This window comes from Periophthalmus magnuspinnatus, chromosome 24, assembly GCF_009829125.3.
Source record: "Periophthalmus magnuspinnatus isolate fPerMag1 chromosome 24, fPerMag1.2.pri, whole genome shotgun sequence".
NCBI classification, from domain to species: Eukaryota; Metazoa; Chordata; class Actinopteri; order Gobiiformes; family Gobiidae; genus Periophthalmus; species Periophthalmus magnuspinnatus.
The window spans coordinates 16,408,070-16,432,464 of record NC_047149.1 but is presented as its reverse complement, the minus strand read 5'-3'; the positions used below and the strand labels follow the sequence as shown (position 1 = coordinate 16,432,464).

Here is a 24,395-nt window from a genome sequence, read left to right as displayed (position 1 = left end):
AGTCCTAATTTCTGATTGAGTAATAAAGTTACTTTTAGGCTATTATGGCACTAATTTTGCACCTCCTCAATTATCATCTATTTCATCATCTTTGAAAACTATTTGAGAATAGTTCCTTGCTCTGTCTCTTTCTGAAAATAGTGTAGGCTATTAAAAATGCTATAAACCAAACAGGCAGGGCCCTCTCTATGACGATGAGTGGACATGTCTGGCTTCTCTATCAGCCCTCAGCACTGAGATGACGACTATGTAACTGTCCCTGGAGCCACTGCTAGACTTCATTACATTATGGTTGTTAATTATAAATCTCCATCCAACTGAGCTCTGAAGGGATCCAAGTGCCATAATGGCCCTGACTTGGAGTCCATCGTCAGACAGCACAGCAAATCCACTTACTAGGCCGTAATGAATTGGTTATGAAGTGTTGCTAGTGTTGCTACAGAAAGATGACACTTAGATGCAAGCTCCGCATTAAGGGATCATCTTTATTGCCCAAGAATCCACCTGAGAATGATAGCACAGCACAGCTCAGCCTAACAAAGCTTATTTGCATCTTTGAACATCTCTCTTGGCATAAGACATGACGTTTATATACAGCAAAAGGTACAGTATACATTTAATATTGCTCTATTCAAATCATATACAGATAGTGTCACAGTACCCAAATAAAAACACACTTTTTCTGAGTACAGAGATTCTTTCCCTTCATTTAACATGTGTAAAAGACAATTTCCAGGTTTAACTATTCTTCACACAAGACACAGACAGTAAAAGAGGGCCACCACCAGTTTCCCCAAACGTTATGGCTAAAAGGCAAAGTAGTGCACAAACTTCATCCTATACATACAGTTACATCTGGACATCACTCTCCTCCTTAATTAGCAATACAGTTTTGTTAGTTATTTATTATCAGTCTACAACATATTAAGTACACTTCTATTTAATTTAAACTCATTTTTATGATATGCTATTAATCAGTGCTATAGTGGCATAAGCTAGTATATAAAATTATTATACAATTTAAAAATATGTTATAAAATTATTGAATGTAATTGCTTTCTTCTACGCCCCATTAATGCCAGAGCAACAACAAAAGAAACAGCCACTTTTAAATAAATACATGCTGTCACAGAGGCATTTAATGACATTACTTTCCCTGAACATTTCTGCTAAAACCAAAGAGGCTTTTATTGTTTTAGTGGATTAAATTTGCTATTCCCTTTATTCATCTGCTGTTTCTGAAATGGACCGAGATGTTGCAACACACTGCAGGGTGAATGTCTCACAGGCCACATTGTATTATGGTGGACAGTTGCTGGTATTTTTAATAGAATACAGTGCAGTCTTTTACTCTTTGGCAAAACTTGCCTCTTAGGACACATTTATCTTGTCTGTACAAAATTGACAAATAAAATTAAACCATAAAAGGCTTTCTATATGAGCTAGGATGCATTAACAGGCTTCAAGATAGAGGAAATCATTTCAAGTCTTTTGACAAAGAAGCTTTATGTTTGGCATAAAAATGTTTTTGTTTTCAAGTCCTTCATTCTTCTCTGACCCAGATGCAGGTCAAAACACAGTTAGTGTAATGTCTGTAGGACACTAGGACACAAAGACACAAAGATAATCCAGCAGCTTTCCATCTCTTGAGTTTTCAGGTCTGAGCAGATTTGACTTTAAATGCAGGCAAAATGAGTAGTTCTTCAGTCCTTCATTGAGTTTATGCTAAAGCTAATGGTAGTATGTCTGTGTTAGGCCTTCGCCTCCAGTAGTTCGAGGAACAGTTTGTGCATGGGCACACGCCCGTCCTGTTTGATGCAGCAGAAGTGCTGGACGGCCCGTGCAGAGGTCTGCCTCAGGAGGGGCAGTGTCATGATCAGCTTGCCTGCTCTCCGGGGGTCCTCCGGGTGATGGGTGCTCTCATAGTCCTGGAGAGCTCCGTGTAGGACGTCCTGCAGTCTCTGCACCGCCTCTGTGTCTTCAATCTGCATGGAGTCTATCAGGTAAAGCAACAGTAATGTTACAGTCAGACCTTATATATCAGTGTGTCATGATATATAGCAGACCTGATCACAACCTGCTTGAGGGTCACAGGGTGGACACACTTTAGACAGATACTGATTTGGGATTAGTTAATGCTCCCTTTGAACACATAGGAGATTTTAGGTTTGACGCTCATGGAGGTCTCTAATTTTCTTTAGATTTTCTTCCCATGTCATGCCTTCATGTCTTTCCCACACACCTATAGTTGTATTGGCAGTTTTAAATTGTGCAAAATGAATGACTTTTACATGGGCTAACTAACCAGTGTCATATGCCACAAATGTGGTTATTGTTGCTGGTACAGACTGTAACAACTGGCAGGAATAAATAATATAAATATAAATCAAAATGTATGTACCTGAATTCGCAAGTGCGATAGCCTTCAGAACCACAAACTCCTCCTTCTCTATGCCCATACTCTTGTACTTCTTCACCAGCTGCAGGATGGCGTTGTTGAGGTCCAGGAGTCCTGCCAGTTTGGACTGTTCCTCATCCATGATGTAGTCCTCTGCATACACCAGCCTGTCCTCCAGAGTCAGCGAGCGATACACCACCCTCAGAATCAAAATCTCCATCCAGCCACTCTGCAGGAGGCTCATCTGGTCAGCAAGAGACAAGGAGGGGAAGCCTATGGGGAGAAAACAGGACTGCTTAGAAAGACCAGGCAGAAACTTGACATTAGATCACAACATATTATTATTGTGTAAGCACTTGAAGAAAAGAGGACTGTGTTAAGACATAGGGCAGCGGTTCTCACACTTTTTGCAACATCTAAGAAAAGATTTGGCTTTCCAAGCACAACCTGATTTTTCCATGGCTAAAACGGGCTAAACAAAATTGGCCTACATCATTGCTACAGTAGATCTTTCTGAGAAAGTACCCAAGGGAGCCAAATAGAAGCATCCTAAATTAAGCAATACCTCATTACTATATATTAGGAGAGATGATAGAATATGGAGAAATGCACACTTTGGCTATTTTACTTAGCTTTTCAAAATTGTAGCAACAATTGAGCTAATTAGGCCCTGTATCTCTTGTGACATTGTGTAAAGGGCATAACAGAGGACAGAGGGAGTGAATAGGTTGTGAATTTAATTAAGCTCCCGGGGACACACCCACTTTGATTAACAATTACACCCCACATGAGCACATTAAACCCCAGCACGTCCTCTACATAAAGACCGCTCTCTCTCTCATTCTCTTTTTCTCTTTCTCTCTTTCCCTCTCCCTCACTGTAATTAAACAGATGATTTTACAAGGCTGGAGGGATGGGACGTGGGCTGTTTTTATTTTTGACACCATCACTGATAATTATCAGGATCCACTGCTTTTTATGGTCACCACGGGAAGGTGCGAGTGGCGCCGATTTGCTCTCTCTCTGATTGATTGGAATTGTATCTTTACGGGGTTTCATTGGCCGACAGGGATCAGTATTGTGGCACTTGATCATCGATTCAGGACAGAGGACTTCAGGATAGGGACTTTACAGATAGGGGACTTGAAGAGACTGCTCAACATCAGAACTGTGTAATGTTTCAGTATTGATATAATAGATTTTTAGTTTTGTTGTTATTGTTATAACAAGAAAATTGATAATGATTTTGACAGCCAGAAGATGAATTGGAATATATTATTATTGCAATGAAATTTTGAACAATTACAAATTTTCATAAAATATGTTATTTCTCTTAACTTTTTTCATTTCTTTTTGGGGTTGCTACAGCAAATTTGGATTAATAGCTGTTTTTTTGTTTTTTTTGTCTCAGACCAGACCTTCCTTCCACAACCACTTAAAATTCCCTTTAACAAAATAAACAGGAATGGTTGACATTTAGAAAATTTTCAACAGTTCTCATGCCAGTGTTCATTATAGACACACAGATTGGCTACAGTTGCTTTTACGCATAAGTCCAAGCGCCATGTCACAGCAGTGGACTCAAAAAGGCCATAAGCGAGCGGGCAGTTGGTCTTTAGCCAACTCATCTGCCAGTCTGCCCTTCAGACTCCAGCGCCCATCACTGTCAATCTGCCTGATAGGAGCCGACACAGAGGCAAGGGGAGCGGCCCCAGCAGTGGCTCGCTCACACTCACCTCCCCCTGGGCAGAGAACTCAGATGGCCGTGGTCTCTTAGCCCAGGACCCTGGTGGTCTCAGCGCAGTGGGCTGTGTGGCCTGCCACTCACCCAGAGCTGATATGACACAGCCATTACGCTTCTAGGGTGGCACCATTTTTAAGATCTGTTTTTGTCTCTGTCATTTTTTCAGAGGTCCATTATTGTTCTATGCAGCCATTTTGCATCACCTTGAGGAGAGATCATATTTTATCTATAGGAACGACTGGAAGTAACATTGATTTCTTTATAATTTGTGAACTGTTAGAATCTATGAGTTATGTGCACTAGTTTTGGAGCAATGATAATTTGACTTTTAAGTGTTTTCTTTTTTTTCTGTGGCGAAGTACAATTTGTAATCTAAGGCTTGAGTAGAAAATATTTAAGGATCAAACAAATAAGAAGTAAACAAAATGATAAATATAACATTAATAGCTAAGACAATTGCACTGATTTGAAAGAAAACTTGATTGTTAACTTGTCTAGCTATAATTTTTAATATTCACAGTTTAAAATTTCAGCCATAGTTTTTTTTTTTTTTTTTAAATAGTGTATTTGTCTAACTTCATTTTGGTATGTTTTGCAGCCTCTGGTGAAAATCTGCTCTGCTGCTCTACTGGCAAAAATGCTACAAACACCACCCATCAGTCTGACTGTTTATGACGACAACAGAGTAAAAGGAGTGGACAGTTGGAGCCCGCGGGTGAGTTCTGATGCGAGAGGTGCTACTATGCTGTTTAAAATATAACATTAGAAATGCTCATGACAAACACTGACTGGAAAAAATGGTTGGTTTGAGGAAACACAGAGACAAATTAAGATCCAAGACGCCACAGCTGCTGCGTTTGTTTTGTAAGCATTCCCGAGATGAGGCATCAACAAAAAACCCAGGTGTTCCCCGGGTGATGTTTGGGGTGAGACTAAACATGGCTGATAAAGAAACTCAAAGGAACTAACTATTCTAAGAGTGAAAAATATTATAAATTCTTGTCTGATTATCATGTCATCAAGGTCAAACAATTGTTTACTCCAAAATTCCCTTTAAAAATCCATTTGTGACAGTTAACAAGAAATTAATAATAATTTTAAAAAAAGATAACTGAGATAACGATTTTGGATTATAATTATTTTACTTCAGATTAGCTTTTGTTTACACTGGCCTTATTTAACCTTTAAACCGTTTAACCTACTACCCACAAGAGCTTTTTCAATTAGAAGCTGAAATAATTATATATTTATTTGCAGTGGACATGCACTTTCTAAAATAAAATAACGTTCTCTTTTTTTCTTTACTTCCATCTCCGTTGCTTGGCCTGACCACAGATTCCTCCGTTAGTGCTGTCAACATAACTGCATACTGGTATTTTAATCCCTGTAAGCCCCCACAACGTAGTTCCCATCTTTTCCACTCCCTCATCCAAAACAGAAAACTCTGGATCTTCTTGCTCCTCCTCCTTGTCAGCAGGACGTCTGCCTAAGGCAACTAACGAAATGAGATCTAACTTCAGGAGGCTGTGGTCATCTGGTGGCCCAGGGCGCTGAGTGGGGAGAGACTGACAGAACATTTCACCAGTGCCAGTACCAACAGGCGTGTTGGCATCCACAGCCACAACAATCCCTCTGTAATCTGATTAATGTGAGCTAAAGTGTGGGGCACAGAGGGGTAATGGTAGGCCCAACACAATCAAATATTTTGTAGTAAGATGTATTGCGATTGAAAATATTGCAACTGAATAATATGCGTTTTTTAAGACACTGATGCTGTAACCCCATGACAATATAATATGCCATTAGTCTTTACAGTTTCATGCATTATTAATTCACTCTACACTCAGAGATGTGCTACTATTGTAGCCACAGCTGCCATGAAGTACACAAACAGTATTAAGTAAGGCTGCCAATCTGCACTATTGGCCCCTCCCAACTCTACTATTCACACCACATACACTGGAAAGGTGTCTTGCCAAGGACAAGACGACAGCATGCATCGGTCTGAGGGGGGTTTAAACCCCCAACCTTTGGTATACAAGTACTCTAATCACTAAGCCACTGCTGCCCTCTTAAATGTACCCTGACTTTACATAACACATGAACTGTAATAAAAAAGGAATTACAAACAAGTCCACAAACTATTCACAGTTGAAATTGCATGTTAGAATAATAAGTCTATTAACTATTCAACCTTCAATAGCTATAGCTCACACCTTCTGCAGAGACTGCAGGAAACAAGCTTTAGCTAAATCTGGTGTAAAGCATCTCTTCTTTTATGAGATTAATGTGTTTGTTAAAATAAACCAATAAACTAAACCTATTGTATCGCTAGTCCCCCAAATATGTGCCGAAAATTGTTCATCATTCACTTCATCTAAAACTCAGCATAAATGATTTTGACAGTTGTATATAGCAGACATGCAGACCTATAGAGCACCAGGTACCTGGGATGTGTTTAGCCCAGCCGATGTTGACCACCAGTTCGCGGTCAGCCAGGTCGCACAGGGTGGTCAGAGCCTTGATGTCGCTCTCCGGGACAGTTGGGTCGGGCATGGCGAAGATGCTCTCAGGCTCAGCCACCAGCAATAGAGACACCACTTTGTTTTCAGTCACACCACCAACTGCAACTAGAAAATATATATAGACAGATTGATAAAGGAGTGTTTTTATCATTAAGTGAAAAGTAGTGATAGGGCAAAATGCATTGTCTTTTCTATTGTGGTTCCTGAAGGAGGGTGTATTATGAATCATCATTAGTCAGCTGCTTAGTTACTTAATTTCCATTAGTGTCTTTAGCAATGTAGAGTCCTCTTTGCTATATGACTAACTTGTCTACGTCTACCTTTACCTAAAATATACAACCTCTGCAATAGAATCCTTACCATACTTCTGTTATATGGATTATTGTGTATCTATTTATCTATAGGCCTATGTAAATTTGATATTGCCATTCCTTTGAAACTAATATTGTAACTTGAAACCAGAATACTGTTGCTTTCTTGCAGATTTTCAACAAATATATTTCTGAAACAGGCTGAAATCAATGTTTAGATTTTCAGTGATGCTGATTAAGCCTTAGCTCCATTAGTCATACATTCTCTGAGTAAAGTATTCAAGTTTCTAACAATTGTTGAAGTGTAAACATTTCAATTAGCAAAGTAATTTCCTCCGTCATGTTCTGGTTGCACTTCACAGTCCATTCGAGATGCAGTGTGCGTGCTTACATGTTTTCTTTTGGGGAAAGGCGTTCTGTGGATGCAGGTACGGGCTGTTCTCTGCGTCTATCCTCCTCTTGTACTTCTGTCGGCCTCCGCGAACCCGATCCAAACGCACACCTATGAACACAGCAACAGAGTCACGTCATTATTGTGACTGTTTTGCAATAATTTCAAACTTGATTTTCGATTCTAAGAAAAAGACTTGCTACTCCTGATCATTTTTGTGATCACAATGATAGCAGTTTCTCACATGCGTCTTATATGAGTTCTGTTATAGATGAAGGCCATTATAAACGATTCAAGAAACATCCAAACTACAGTGTTGTACATAATACAACAGATGAGGGCATATTGTTGTTTGAAAAGGTACTTAAATACAATTGCAATTCACCAGTGGTTTTGATTTGATTGCACATTTGTGATATAACTTGCATTAATAGGAGATATGTTTAGAATGATCAATCAGCCACACTTTTATGAGTCAAATACAATGCAAATTTCTGTACAGCAATAATAAAAAGTGCACATAAATAAAATACTAATAAATATGGTGAAAGCGTTAAGAAAGATTGAGCTAGATTCAAACCTCAACCCCTTTGCTGAGAGGTTAATCACTCTGCCACCACGCATCACTATCATTACGACATATATGGTTAAACTGAGCTCCCTAAATTCATCTAATGCTGCTCAATCATCGTCCCTCCAGGCTTATATAGAATGTGGCGATGAGCCCAAGGAGGCCATAGCTACGCTCCCACATCAACATCGCACAAACCTGTAACACAACACGCACAACTTTGGAGCAGCTGATGACAACTGCTCATCCTAACAAGCTCTAGGACAGACGGGCCAGTGCAGCAGTGGGTATTTAAGAGCGAGCATGGGGGCAGTTTAGTCTAGAGAATACCATTAATGCTTGTAGAGGAAACATGTCTCTGTGACTTAGAAGTCTTCAGTAGTGGTATCGAGTTACCTGTGTGTGCGGTGTAAATTGCCATAGTGGTGCTCAATAGATCTATAATGGCACTCCAGCCTGAAAGAGGCTCTCAGAGGGTATTATTTGCCCACTTGACACCTCCCCCTAACACCGATACACCACAGAGCCCACTGCTTCCTTACATTGACTATATTTAGACTATTATATATTTGTGGAGTACCTATGCCAATTACAATGAAAGTACTTTCATTGTACATAATGTTCAATTGTGCTTTTTAACTCCCCATAGCTGCCATAGAGGTAACACAGTTAAGCTAAAGGTATAAAAAAGCATGTCCATTCTGAAGCAAAATTACTGATCCGAATACAAAGAAATTGATGCATTAATTGCCCATTTTTGCCAAATGAATACATAAAATCACTGACAGTTGTATAGCATATATTAAGCTGTATTTAAAATGGCTGGGATTTGTAATTATGCAAAATCAGTTCTGAAACCTTCTATTTCAATATGATTGTGTGTAACTATATAGATATATGTTGTAGGCCTTCAGTAAAAAATGAAATACCCAGTTAAGGCAAAAGTCATGTTGTTTTACCTACTATATTTCTTGTTAGTAAGATATTAGATGGATGTAAGAGTTTGGTGAAGTTTTCCTGAAAAGCTGACTCCCAAACGAGTGGGTTATTAAAAAGATTGGTCGGACTAAGCTAACTGCCCTGTGACCCACTGGTGATGTCACTGAGGCAAAAAGCAATTGTGGATTAACCTGGATCATTGGCACAAGATGAGACAATGGGCAGCAAAGTTTCTGTAGCTGGTGAGCTGCACATTAAATCAAATACGTAAAAAAGTGCATACGTGTGTGTTTGTGTGCTGTGGACCTGCCATAAACACACATTGAGCTAAGTGTAACTCTTCATGCTGGAATGTGCTGACAACTAAAAGGCCAAGAATAGCACTGACAGGATAACAAAACAGACACTGCCTTGTTAGTCTAAAATGGATGGATATGTCACGCCTCGATATATTTTCCTGTCTTTCATCACTGTCTTTTCCTCTCCCTCTTTCTCATGAGAGGCTTTACAAGTGCCTACAATGCACGGGGCAGTATCAGCGGCAGTCATTCGTCAGCTGATCCAGCTTGATCCGGGTTACTGTGGCCTGCTCCTCTCCTTTGGCCTCCTCCTCTGCAGTCTGCTGCTACCAGCTTGTGTTTACTGTAAACACTCCCACGCTTCTCAGATATTGTGACAAATGTACACATGGGCTGCCAGTACGCCGCGCCTGCAGAGGTTACGTCTCTTCTGCTTCTCCTGATGGAAAGTAAATGGATGTGAAGAGGTTTTTGATAGTGGCTCAGATGGTAGAGCTTATAACCAGCGTGTTGACTGTGCGATCTGCTTGTGTATATGTGTGAGAGTGAGGGTTTTTGTGGTCTGCCCCATGGCAGCTGTGGCTACATAATTTACCACCACTGAGTGAATGATTATGACCTATAAAACTATTGAGCATTGAGAAGCACTAGAGATTATAAAGCAAAATATAAACCCTTTATCATTATATTATATGTTATTATTTGTTAGAAATGCAGTAGGAGATCAGGTATAATATATACCGGTATTCATTATAAATATATTCATTTTTTTATATGAATATGAATACTTTTTTTTGTACATATAACCATGCATTCTGGTTAAACTTACTTTTCTATGTATAAAAAACTGAAAATAAAGTATTAGACTCACACACTCCAATATTAGATTCACAGTTTTATGTATGTTGTGTTAAATAGTATTTTGTGACCACATTTTGACCACAAATGCCAGCTTTGCCACTAAACACGGCTTAATCAAATCCTGCCTGAGGTCTATATGTCTTTAGCTGTGTCTTTAATATGTCTCTGAGTCGACCTGTTAAACTGCAGTGCTCCTCTGTCTTCAGCCTTTTACTGTCCCTCTCTGGGGAAAGCAGGGCATTACGAGACACGATGAAGCGCGTTATGAGGGCCGCTTACGACCAGAGTTACGAGGGGCAGTTCGCATTTCACGGAGGTCCAGGAATCCCACAGGGCATCTGGAGGAATTTACGAGCGGGGAGAGAAACCGGCAGAAAGGGGGTGTAGCAGGAGAGCAGGGGTACAGGGATGCTGTCAATGTCTGTGTACCCGTTAAACGCAGCTAATTTAGACAAACGCCAGAGGAGCACAACAAAGGTGTGCGCATAAATGTGTTTTGACAAAGTTTACACAATGGTGAACTCTTGTAAAGATGATTGATGTCAATAATTTCAAAAGTGATAGTGTATGTTTAAATAAATGAATAGCTTGGATGATTCTAGTCTTAGTTCAGCACACAAGATTAAGACATTAAGATATATTGAAAAGTGATGCAGATGTAATTGACTTTTTAAGTTTTTGACAAAAAAAAAAAAAATCTTCTCAATTGTAAATAAACTATTTATTTATTTATTTTTTAATTTAATTTTTTAAATTAATTTTACTCATACCAATACTAACTTTAAGTGTACTTTTATTGTAATTTTATTGTTTGGTCAATTCTAGCTGTATGACAACACAAAACATTAAACTAGATTATGTTATTAGTCAAACATTGCATACTCTACACACATACCCTATCCCGTTTATTAGCCCCACCTCGTCTCTCTTTTATCATCATCTGTTGGCTATAAGCAGCATCAAGTGTCCCGTACAGTAGGAGGTCCCTAATGTTTTCCTTTTTAAGTCACTTCTAAATCTGGACAACAATATGTCAGCGCAAAGGCACACAGACTGCAGACGGAGCACCTGACCGCACTTACAGGCCCACAGTGGAATTCACTATATTCATCTACACATCAGCTGCAATTGTTCAATGCGTTCTTAATGTTACACAATTATATATATATTTATATATGCAGAAGAAAGTACTTATTAGATCGTTGGCATCTTCCCCATTGAGTTGCATTGTTGGGTTTAACTGTCAAACGTTTTAAGTTTCATTGCTACTATTTGGCGAGACATGAAAGGCGTTAAAGTCAGGGTGTTAATAATACAGTGAAATCATATCTGTGTATTGTTTTCGGGAATGTCCATGTTGATAAATGGTCCCTGTTTGTTTTAGACTACAATGTGCTATAGCCTTATAATGTGTGATGGATTTACATTTTTTTTTGTAATAACTGACCTTCTCTCAACATGCCCACAGCCAGACACTTGACAAATCGACAGGCCTGGCAGGACTTCCTTCTTCTTTTTGTGATTTCACATTCATTGGATGCTGGGCAGCTGTATTCGATGTTACCTACATCAGAGAAACATAGTTATAAGACAAATCTAAACAATAAATGAGTCCACATAGTGTTTACATTTTGTGTAATGGGAGCTTTCCTTTAGTTTTGCGACAATGAGAGGAGCCAAATGTGCATGTTAGTCTGGTGGCATGGGGCCAGTAGCAGGCGCTGTCAGCTGTCACCCCACATTAGAAACAGGAAGTGACTGATGAGCCAGACTGCAGATCTGTGGGTTTGATCTGACAGACGCTCATCCTGTTTACCCTCTGACCCCATATGCAGTGACCAAGTCAAAGTCGCCAACATGCTGGATGCCAACCTGGGACACACGGCACCAGAGCTCAGTGCTATCCCTCTCAGCTTTGGCCTAAACATGTTGACTATACACACCATTGCTGTACTTTTGAATTCTTATCAGCTGTTTGCAAACAATTCTTTATTTAAAGGCTTGGGCAGTTTAAGAGGCAGGGGGCGGAAGCAGTCAGATAACACATCAGGGCTTGTTTTGACTAAAACAATGCTCATCACACCATGTTGCTAGTTAAACAGGTTTATATGATGCAGGAAGGCATTATCGGCCATGCACCACAAACTGTTACTAAGTATAAAACTGTGTGAGACTGTGTGGCTTTACCTTGAATGGTCCTCTTGAAAAAGGCCTTACAGGCTTCGCAAGAGGCCACCCCATAGTGGTACCCCGAGGCGATGTCTCCACACACCAAACACAGACGTTTGGCCACAGTGCCCAGCATAAACTCACACTTCACCTGGCCCTCGTCCTCTGCAAACCTCCTGTACATAATATGAGTCATGAGAAAGATTCTGTGAAACACCGTGCCACAGACAGAGTGCACTGACCTGTTCGTCTCTGCATTATTGGCAGCGCTGTGGACATAGAGACTGGGGGAGTCTAGGCCGTTGGTGTGGGGGTGGCTCTTGAGGGGCCCAAAGCTGGAGTTAGTGTCCGAGGAGGAGCTGGCAGGGCTGGGCTGCGCCGGGCTCACGTCGCCTTGAGAGCTCGGGCTGGAGGGCTCACGCTTTATGGATGTGGGACAGGTGGGGTCCAGGCCCCTCAGAGACATCCTGCCCAAGGGACTACACACACACACACACACACACAAACTCATTAATAGAGTGTACATTTAAATTGTAATTAATTAAGTGAACTGTAATTGCATTTGATAACAAGAGAATCGTCACTTTAACCGGGACTGTAACCACTTGTTAGTGCCTCTTGCTCTCTGGGAAATCCACCCCAGTCTTATCAAAACCAGCCGTTTGTGATGTACCACATATGCAAAACTACTGCCTATTACTCTATTTTGTTTTCAGAGGCAGAGCTTGTTCAGGCAAACTTATGGAAATTTATGAACCAGCAATCTCCTTAATTATCATATCCAATTGTGTTATTTTCCATACATCTTTTACTGCTCATTGACTCTTTACACTGTGTTTTACATAATGTCTTCAGTCTGCACAGTGGTTACCTGAAATAACCCATGCTGGCATAATCATTAGAGAAATAGAGAGGTATATTATTGTGGTATTAGTGTTTCGCTAAAGGAACATGTAAAACCAGCTGAGGGGCAGTAGGCTGTCAGATATGTGATCTGGCTTCCCTCACTCAGTAACACTGGAGTCAGGCGTGTGTGTGCATGTAAAAATAAAATTCATAGACGGGCTCCCAGTTTTTGACATGTTCTCTAGTTTCACATGAAGTGGGCCTGGCCGACACTTACAGACATATTTTTGAGCAAGTGTCTTCATAAACACCCCAACACATACTGCCGTTCTACTGTGTGTCGCCAAAGTCTTTTAAAAACGTCTGACATCTCTGTTTGTTGCTCACATGGCTCAAACATATGGACAAATGAACAAACTGTATCCTGGATGTTGATGTCAGTCTTGTTCCTGTCATGCAAATCTAATTTCCCTCATCCACAAGTGATTTGAAAGGCAAAAACGTTGGCTCATTTTACCACCCCCAGAGTAAACCACTGCCACGGGCTACTGACCCCTCTATGAGCCCACAGGGACCAGACCTGACAAACAGTAAGACAGAATCAACAACTTCATAAGAAAAGTGTTTTAAAAAGTGCACAGGACTAGCGCTGCATTGTTGTCATATCATGTGGTGTTACCCAATGTTACGGTACATTACTGTCCTGTGCACTGTACGTCTTGTCCAGCTAAAGTTGTTTCATATCATCTCAGAACACATTTTGTGAATTACAAATGGCAGAGGTGTGTTAGGGACATTTAAAATTTTACTAATGTGCTCCCATATCAACCTTTGTTTTATTTTGTATTGATTATTCACTTAGAAAGAAAAATACAAAGCTCAGGTCTGAGAGAATTTTCATATATATATAGGCTGATGTTTGAAAATATTGCTGCATTAGTGTATATTTATCTAATACTTTTTGGTACCACTTTATAATAACTACACCTTAATTAGTCTTAATAAAGCATGAAAAACACTTAATTTACAATGGAAAAATAGATAACTAAGAATGATTTGGGTTAACAGTTAATCTAATTTAAGGAATTATGAATTACTAAATCTGAATAGTTCTTAATTTGTTCAATGTGAATTAAGCCTTTGTTCATGCTTTATTACAAACTTTATTTCAGTTGGCTATTCACATTTTAGCGATTGATTATTGACTGATTGATTAAGTTTGTTATGCATGCATACTTTAACAAAAATCTATGCAGCTTTGGGTAACTTGTCTAAACTAAGCTAGAAAAACCATTATTGAACTGATAAATCATATTATATTGATTAGAAGTGGAATTTTGTTTGAGCTCTCTAAAAAAACTCAAATGGTCCTCCTGTTACTACTTTAAAAGCCCCTTTCCACATATCTTAATTTCTATCTCTTGTCATTACCTGCTTCTTTAATCCACTTTAGCCACTATAAAAACAATAGAGAGATGTAATTTGAGTTTCCTTTTAAAATGACTCACCGGTGCCATTATTGGCCATCCATCATACACATCCATATTTCTGTGTCAAGTCACTGACAGCTGAGATATACTTTATGTTCTCCCATTATAATGCATCAGGACTGTAGGCGGGAGGGTACTAGCGGCATTTAGCTTCTTTAATGAAATGGCTAAGTGATCAAACATATTGTGACAGGTTGCTAATCTACACAGAAAAGATGATGAAAATTGTGTGTACGTCAGTGGGAATTCAGGTTATCGTAGCTTTAGCCCTTTGTGGGTCAGTATCCAAAACAACTCTAACTGCCCCTTGGCAACAATGGCTAAAATGCAGCAGAAGGGAAAAGTGAGAGAGAGAATAGGAGGAGGAGAGGTAGGAGGATGTTACAAAAAGCAGACGGACAGAATGTGTGAAAAGGTCTAGGAGGGACAAAAAGGAGACCCATTAACCTGAGGGCTGTTGAGACACTTTGAAACCAGTCATATACTACATAGACAATGACCGCACAAATGAAACACAGGACTGCGAAAAACACTGCAAATCTTAGCAGCTAAAGATGCACTATGTAACTTTTTCGATGGAGAATCCGCCACCTGCTTGCCTCCGTGAAAATACCATTACTTTGTCAGGAATGCTCCTCAGTGTTGCATTAAATGTTCTTATTCATGGATTTCAGTTTCCTGTTTATAGGTGATATTTTGAGGACATTTAACCATTGACAAGATGTTATATTTTGAATTTTTATTTTTTTTTATTTCTATGTCCACAGCGCTAGATATTCATAATTCTGAAACTAAGCAGGTGACACTACCAGGCCAAGTTACATGTCAGATCTGTGGAAAAGTAACCCCACTCACATAAGAATGCATGTTTTTTGAGTTATTTAAGCAATAAAACACCTGTCATTGAATAAACTCAAGCTATAAGTTTAATACTATACTGTGGAATATTCCTGGGAAATCAACATCTCACTGAAGGCAAGAAGATGGTTGACTCCCTCCAAAAGTTACACATTGCATCTTTAGCATCTTTAAAATAGTGATATAAGGTATATTTAGGTCAGTAGGATTCCTATGCTTTTACCCATGAGCCATTTAGTGATGAGCAGGGATCAGTAGCCGCACTAGCCTCGGCATAAGAGTCTTAAGTCAGACCAGTGAAGGAGCTGCCGGTCCTCCCTGTTACTGGTTTACTACACATGCAACAGTGCGTGCCATACATGAGATCAACTGCAGACGACCCTCTTCATCCAATTGTCAGCAGTAAAGCCATAGTACTTCTTGTCTACTAGAGCTGAAATATACCTAGTGAGGTTTAGTTACCTAGTGAGGCTTTACGGAGAGGTTAAAAGGTAATAAAGAATGCTGAATGTAGAACTTGTTTCAATTATCCAAATTTTCAGCAGTAAATGATGCATACAATCGCATACTTTTGCTTGTGTTCTTTTATAGTGAGAAAGCAAGAGTAATTTAACTTTTCTTGACCCAGTGCAAAACACACTGGAACTGTCCTCCAATCTGGCAACGCACTAATCATTATCTGAAAACAAACAGCTTGAAACAATGGCATTTGTGTTACCCATGCAAACTGACTTCACAGCAGGCAATTTAGATAGAACTTAGTTACATTTGAGTGATAAGGTATTTTAAGGAGCACACTTTTGCATTGTGTTGGAATTACTTACTCAATGTCAGAGTGGTAAGTGAAGCACTCCGGGAGATACAGGTCGACTAAATCCATCTGAACTCTGTCACCATACTCCGGTAAAGGAAATCTGTCAATCTTGCCCAGCTAATAACTTCTCAATATCCTTACAGCTTTGTATGCAATTTGCCTATCTGCAGTTGTATCACAGTTTTCTCGTGCCTGTCTTCCTGTCAATCACACCTCTCTTTCCTCTCTCCTCAGACAGACCCCCCGGACACTTTGCCTTTGAAGAGTTGTGGCTTTAAAGCTGCTGGTGTGACAAGGGTCTCCAAGCATGAATATCCTCGGCAGCCACACACTCCCATTTGAATGGCCTTCCCCCTCAACAGGGAGCTGGAGCCGGATTGGCTGAGCTCTGAGCCAATCAGAGCCGGCGTCTCCCTGGGGCAGGTGGATAGGGGAGCAGGAGGATGTTGGCTGTCCTCCTCTGACTACTTTGGTAAGGAGTGTTCAAGGGGAATTCGTAATTAATAGCAACACATTGGAGCATTTAAGCTATTTATTAACAGGAAAGGCAAAGGGACTTGGCTGGCTTTTGGAATGTCTTTGGTTGGGTTTGAAAATTTGTTACCGAGCCTTAGAGTAATTAACTCATTATAGGCTGTTTTGCTTCTTTTCTCCAACAAGGCAGGTGTGTACAAAATGTAAGCAGTAGTAGGTACCGCTTGGCAGACAAAAGAAAAAGATTAACTGGGGTGGCGGAGGTCCATGCTTAACGGCCAACTTTGCCTAGATACAAGAGTTTATGCATTATCTAAACTGAAATCACTATTTGTATTTTTGTGGAGCAGTACAGACAAACTGGTGTATTTGCTTGACCTTCAACCACCTTGTGCTTGACCCTCTTCCCAGATTTCTTTTGAAAAAGCAACAATATCACAGAAATTGAAGAAAACGTTTTATGTAATTTATATTTATTGTAATTGCTAAAGGGGCACTACGTACATTTTCTAGTGGGGGGGTGGGGGGGGGGGGGGGTCACCATCTGCTTGTCTCTATGAAGATATTTTGCCTGGAATGTTCCACTGTATCTTATTACCTTTTTCTATTTTGTATTTATCCAATTACAGTTGTTTTTATTGTTTGGAAATATCTTGAAAAATATGTATTATTAGAATGAGCAGTGTTGCCTCTCCATAGATCTAACTTGTCCTGGTGGGGCGACTAGTCTCCATGGAAATAGATAAGCCTTTTTTATCACTTTCATTCATGTTTTCATTCATGAATTCACTATTTAAATGAAATATGACAGAGAATGGTCAGAAACATTACGCCTCTGATATGCCAGGTACCATACTTTTCTAATACAAAAGACAAAACACACTTCAGTCCTACTTGAATACTTGAGTGTGTAAATGAGTGAACCAAATTAGCTAAATTACGGCAGTGATAGTAACACCGGCACCTGTCAATCTATCCAACTTCACTCCACAGATTGATCCTGTCACTTCTCCTGTGACAGTGAAGTTAAGAAGTCTTATGCAACATTTTGTCACCACAACCTAATCCACTTAAAACACAGAAACCTACCTAATTTTCTCCTATCTGTAAACCAAAATGACCCCCCACACTGGCATACTACTCTCATTAGTGTTCTTATAAATGTATTATGAGTGATCTTGGACTCGCACTATGGTTTGGGACCTATCAGATTTCAAGGACATTATAATGTAATGGTTCTCACTCACTGGTTCTCATTGGTACTGGTCTAAATTGTAGAAAAAGTCAAAAATATATTTAGAAATTATTTAAAATGATGTCTACTTTTTGGGGTTTTAATCTTTTTGGAATGAAATTTGTATTCACAGTTAATGCATAGTTCGTTGCACGCTGGGTCAGAACAGTTTTTGTGCGTTTTTAGGATGCACTCACACAGGTCTTGGCTTGGTCCCGGTGTAAGTCTAGTTTAGTCCTGATGAGAGATGTAGACTTAGTTTGGTCCTGTTGTAGTTTTGGTTTAGTCCTGATCTAGTCCAGGTTTAGTCACAGTTTAGTCCCAGTTTTGATGTGGTGTGTGCAAGAGAAAACACATCATTTGTTACACTTGTCATCCTTCTGTAAATATAGTCTAATAAACTATTCCACAGTCTTCTAATATTTGTCCATTATAAAACATTATTTTTATATTTCTATGTGTTTGAGAATCCCTGCTTTATTAATACACTGGCTTATATCTGGGTACTGCTGTGTGCCCAGTCCAATTCGTCCATCCCCTCACTTGTGTTTAGCGTGCTTAGGACTGAACCTCGTCTCACCGATCTCCACAGGAAAGAAATCACCTGCTGTAATCTGCAGCTCAGATAAAGGCCAGACAGCAGACTACATGGAGTGCCTCTTATCTCATTACACAAGGCATGAAACCGCCAAACCAACACGCACATTCAAACGCATACAAAGACTTACTACACGTGTCAACAAATACAAGAGGCTTTGAAGAATGCAGATTTCATTTATCTGAACTTCAAACTAAAGCATTATCAAATCCAACCACAAAATAAACTAATACTGAATTCAATTATCTTCAATAAACCATTTTGGAAGGCGACATATCAGTTAAGATAATAGCCACTAGCGTCAATGGAGTACTCATTTGCACTCTCTCAGGTGAAGTGGGAGCGCATAGACTTAAAGTGGTTGAATTAAAAAGAAAGCGATATTATTTTATCATTAAGCTGTGTAACAAAGTCTGTGTTTTGTTTGGCAGCAGTACGGATCACATGAGGCAGAACAAGTAAAGAAAAAACAAGCATCAAGTGAAAAACTGGTGGTAAGTTACACAAAAGGACTAGTTTATGATACTGTAGATGTATTCAAACTGTCAGATAATTGTTTTAAATACATCTTTTGCTTGTAAAATTGTTGTTTGTAAGCAAAAGAAAGTAAGCAAGATGATAATTAAAACATTTTATTACAAGAACACTGTGAATCCAGGGCTTTAGACTTAGGAACAAGGGAAATTATTTGGACATAGCAGCTCAGATAAGGCAACAGTAATAGACACAAAAACACACAATTTCTATATGTCGATGTATAAAAAAAAGGTTGATAAGTTGCTAAACCTGTCATTGCAACATAAGTAAAAATGTTACATTTAGGTTATTTTTAGGTTATTATTTATGTAATTCTTTGTCGCCATCTTAAATATGTTTTACAATTGTTGATTTTCAAAAAGTTGACCAAAAACCTTAAAAATTATGTAACAATAACAAAATCTATCCCTAACTGTATAACAAAAACATCAAGAATAATTCAGTCTTGCGGTAGCAGAGGCAAAAATTCAGTGATTGGGATTGGATGCTGGCTGTAACCGAGCACCCAGCTGCCAGCTATTGACCCCAGATGCGTCGAGTTTTCTCTGAGGGAAAAGGAAACTGCGGGCCAGCACCAGACACCTACAAAAATCAACTCACATTCTCCCTCTCGTCCTCATCCCTAAACTCAGAGCCACCAAATCTGCAGCCTCTTGGGGACAGCTGTCAGATTGACTTTCCAAACTGGACAGTCATTGGGCCACGCTAACACCCCTCTACCCCCATTGCCTCCACACACACATTTGCATCCAAGCTCCAATCTAGTCAGTGTAATCTGCTTAGTTTATGCCTGACTCATAGCCATCCATCAATTACAGGGACACAGGGCTAGACTATTGACACTGTGTCTGCAAACACTATTGTCTGGGCTCACCCAACCCCTCTCTGAATGTCCCAAAAGCCGCTGCGTGGAGAATGAGTGAAAAGGAGTAAAAATGAGTTATACCAAAATAGAAAATCATTTCCTCCTTCTATGCCTTCCCACTTTGATGGCCTTAAATAGATGGATAGGATGGGAAATGATTCACTGACAGACTGACTGACAGATGAGCGCACGCAATAGGATCTGTTTCATTGTATTGATCTGTAGCCCGCACTGTAAAGAGGTCATAGGTTACATACACGCGCGCGCACACACACATGCACACACAGGGTAGGAATGACATGTCCATAATCTGTGCCAGACTCGAAACCTTAGAAAGCCTTTGGGAGCAGCTTAAAGCATTGTAACCATAGAAATGTCACTAAGAGCTACTGGGGACCTGCTGCTGCTATTCTCAGTGGGTCAATGGACTTCAAATGGTTTTCACTTATCTCAGGGATCCAATGGGGCTGCTGTGGGCAGGAAGTCAGAGACTGCTGGGAAAACATGCACACAGGAAGGCATTCAGGCGAAGAGGATTTCATTACAGCTAAATTAGGCTCATTTTTGCATATTTCAAAATAGAACTGTGGTCAGTAATCAATACACCAACTTGCTCATGGTGCCCTCTACTGGAGACATTGACAGCATCGATATTCTGACATCAACTTCTCAAACTTACTTCTGATATATCAATAAGGGTTGAACCAGAAGTAAACCAGGTCTAAGCCCATTTTAAATCATAAACAAATCAGGACGAAACCAGGTGTAAATCAGGATTAAACCAGTTCTAAACCACACATATAATGGAAATACTATAATATAAATAAAAATAAATAATATAACTATAATATTGCTTTGCCTGAAATCTATTTATGTCAATAGCCTTGTTTACATAGGTCTTTTTAAAGTTTGAAAAATGCCTTGAAAAACATGCATTCTTACAGTGAGTGGCATCATCTCTTCATAAATTTTACCTGTAACTTGTGCTGATGGCCTTGCATGCTTATGTCCTTGGAGGGAGATAAGTTTCTTAATGCCATACTCTGCTTGGAGACAAGGACTCCACGTCATAAAAGTTAGTGTACCTTTAAATAAATTCATAAATCATGTCTGAACTTAATTTGGGACTTGTAAAAAAAAAAGACTCCTTCTAAAAATATAGCAGGTCTACAGCTTTAGTAACATTATTTATTTGACCTCAGATAAATGTATTCATTTAATAGCTGAAACAAAATAAACTTGTTTTATTGTTCATTTCCTCTCAGTCACTTCACTCTGTTGTTCTCTGGCAGGTGCCCATCTGGAAGTTCTTTCTACCCCATAAGTCACCCTCTCCTTTTAACAACATAATGTGGATTACTCCGGCGCACACACTGTCATATTCTCTACCATCGTGACTGGATTACATGGCCAACTTCTGTTCTCCTGGTGTATTGATTGCAATTTACAAAAAAGGTATTTAATGATTCTAAGGACACTGTGGACTGTGCTGGTGACTCAAATGCAGAGCCAAAATAATAATAATAATAATAAATAAAAATAAAACATGTATATAATAATAATAATAATAATAATAATAATAATAATAATAATAATAATAATAATAATAATAATAATAATAATAATAATAAATACACATACATACATACATACATACATACATACATACATAAAAAAATAATCAATCATTCAACAGATTTCCTATTTGTAGAAGGCAATATATACATCTTTTCAATCATTAAATACATATTATTAAAAGGTGGATCTATATCACAATTATTCTTATAATGCTAAATTCAAACCGTTTTTTTAGCAATAGGTTTAGGAAATATAGGCATATTAATTCCAAAAATAATGCGCTAAGGACCATAATATGCAGACTTGCGTGAAAGTGCAATACCCTTTCTCAACACCAGATGCCACCAAGAAAACCGCTACATGCTGTAAGTGCTATGTAGTCAAGTAACGTAATTTACTCTTGCCCTTGAAACGGATACAAAAATATAGAACATATGTAAAAAAAAAAAAAAATAAATACATAAATAAAACAAAACAAAAAACAAAATGGTTGATTAGTTCCCCAAATGTCTGTCTGATGAAAAATCTATAAAAGAAATACTGAATTTGAACATGTTTACCTCAACTAGAGACACAGATAGATCATGTTTGTAAAATATTTCACATTTTACACTATCCTACCTTTAAATACTGTGAAAAAAACGAATAATAAAAAGCTCCTCAGATGCTCACCAAACCATATGTGTTTGCCTTGGTGGCCCAGTCCTGATCTTTTTAATCACAATTTGCTGAAAAGGCATTTTGCTCAATGAAGCTCAGAAAGTGCAGACTGAAGTGTTAGGTTCATACACTTGAGAGCTGTCTTCAAAGGTTCACTCCACTCAACAGTAATGAAATAATTTGCCCATTTCACCCACTTGCTCAAACTGGGCGCAAACCGGTTCCCCTGTCCTCATGTGGCGGGCTGCGGGTCCAACGCACATGAGGAATCATGGGAGTCAGCAGCTGATTCAGGAGCTATTAAAACACACACACACAGAGTCTATCTCATCATATCATCTCAATCTCCACAGGTGGCAAATTCAGGCCCTTTGGCAAAATGTCAGCACGTCTACTCTAAACAAATCAACCAACATGCTCACTAAACAGCCCTATACACCCCCTTTTTCAGTCTGTTTAAACCTACTTACAGTCATATGATTTGTAGGTTTTCTCAAAATATTTATAATCTTGAAAAATATTTGGTTTTCATGGCTTTCATCATCAAAGTTAAGTGAACTATGAGGATCAAAATGATTCAACATTTGTTAATTTACCTCTGAGATATTTCTTATGAGAGCACACTATAATTAACAGAAAATTGGCTCTTGATCTGAAAAGCATCAATACCAACAACTGCAACAAATTAGGTTTTAACTAAAACTAAACTTCAATTAAAATGTGGTGGCAGAGATGTAGACAGAAATAGATGGTTTTAAAAGCAGGCTCAATACACTCAAAAGTAATACCATAGAAGTCTATGTACTTAAAGTTGTACCACAGCATGAATAGGCATGATGTAATGGATTTTACCTCTCTACAGGTGACTAGACACGGTCATAACTCACGAGACAGCCACCCTAATCAATATGAAATACTTCAGTCTTGTCTCAAATCTGTTGGATAAATCAAAGTTTTATAGATAATTGTCAGACCAAATTTCTGGATCATCTTATTAAATCTTCATTAAAACTGAAATCTAAAAAGCAACCTAATGACTTAAGCAGTCTCCCTCACTTGTGCTCACACCCCACCTTCTGATCAGCTTTAGTTATTCAGCCACGCACAGTCCAGTGATTTTCTGGCCACGGCAAGGTACACCAGTCAAAATGTAATTTTCTGCGAGATTACACATGATAATGAGTCGCTTGGCCCACTCACAATAAATGATGACTTCCAATTATAGATGCATAAGTATCGATCCGTCAACAGAAGCAGTGAGAAAAGAACAGAAGAAGGAGGGGCAGTGCAAAATGGGATGTTATGTTAAGTTCTTTTTATAGTGAAAATTACAAGGTTATGGGCTGAAGGTTCTAAGTAGAGATGGTTTAGAGATGAGTTCACACGAATATACAAAAGTCTGGACTTTCTCTGCTCCCACTTGCATTCAAACACCACACTGGACTGTTTCTAAGCAGACTAAACATTTGCTCCTATAAAAATAAAATAAAATAATATCTTTCCTTTTCTTCTCCTCATTTGACTTTATGAAGGATTTGAACAATAGCCTTAATAATAATACTCACTGTGGGTTGCATGCGCTGGTCTGTGGCTGGCTCCTCTGCTCTCCAGCTGCAGTCAGTCACTCTCAAGGACAAACGCTCCGCTCTCCTTTGCCTCCTCCAGTCTGTGCAGCTCAGCGATGCAGCAGCAGCGCACACGTGCCTAACACAAACACACACACACGCACAGACACACAGAGTTCACCTGTCTCTCTGCCTCACCAGGGAGTCCACAGAGAAAGCGTATAATCACAGAGTATGAGAAAAGGCTTGAGGGTAGAGAATAGAAGGATTTCAGTTGGTCAGTTATTTGAATAAACCAGTGTGGCTTTTTAAAAAGAGGAAGGGAAGGGAAGGAAAGGCGGGACAGAGGACACGCAGCTCTTCTCAATTCCCACATATATACAAGAGTGAATCTATTGTAAAAACCAGGAAAGCAAAGAGGGAGAGTCGTGTTTCAGTAATGTTGACTCAGCATGTGGCGGTGTTGACAGAGTTAGTACTATTTACAGGAATGGAATAAAGGTATTTATTCAGCACATTTTATATATATAATATACTATATTGTATACACTGAAACTCTTTTTAAATTATGAATATGTTGGCTGTAATTAACAGTCAAACTGATAAAAAAAAAAAAACTGCACTTGCATCATCCACTCAAGGCCTTATTGCAGTAGAATATGTGATGA

General features: G+C 39.1%; 1 protein-coding gene across 2 annotated transcripts; it reads right to left on the bottom strand.

Annotated features, from left to right (window-relative positions):
* Window positions 1-466: 466 nt before the first annotated feature.
* Window positions 467-24,052, bottom strand: LOC117392657 (estrogen-related receptor gamma-like). Of its 2 annotated transcripts, none has more exons than XM_033990777.2 (8): window positions 16,227-16,726; window positions 12,451-12,687; window positions 12,227-12,384; window positions 11,487-11,603; window positions 7,370-7,480; window positions 6,590-6,772; window positions 2,402-2,671; window positions 467-1,996 (listed from the first exon to the last, which is right to left on the bottom strand). In XM_033990777.2, exons 1-8 carry the CDS (start codon window positions 16,280-16,282, stop codon window positions 1,752-1,754), a joined length of 1,377 nt encoding a protein of 458 aa, XP_033846668.1. In that variant the 5' UTR covers window positions 16,283-16,726; the 3' UTR covers window positions 467-1,751. The 2 variants fall into 2 exon arrangements, with proteins under 2 accessions (XP_033846668.1, XP_033846669.1); XM_033990778.2 differs by lacking the exon at window positions 16,227-16,726 and adding an exon at window positions 23,728-24,052 and having other exon boundaries at window positions 473-1,996.
* Between the last annotated feature and the right edge of the window lie 343 nt (window positions 24,053-24,395).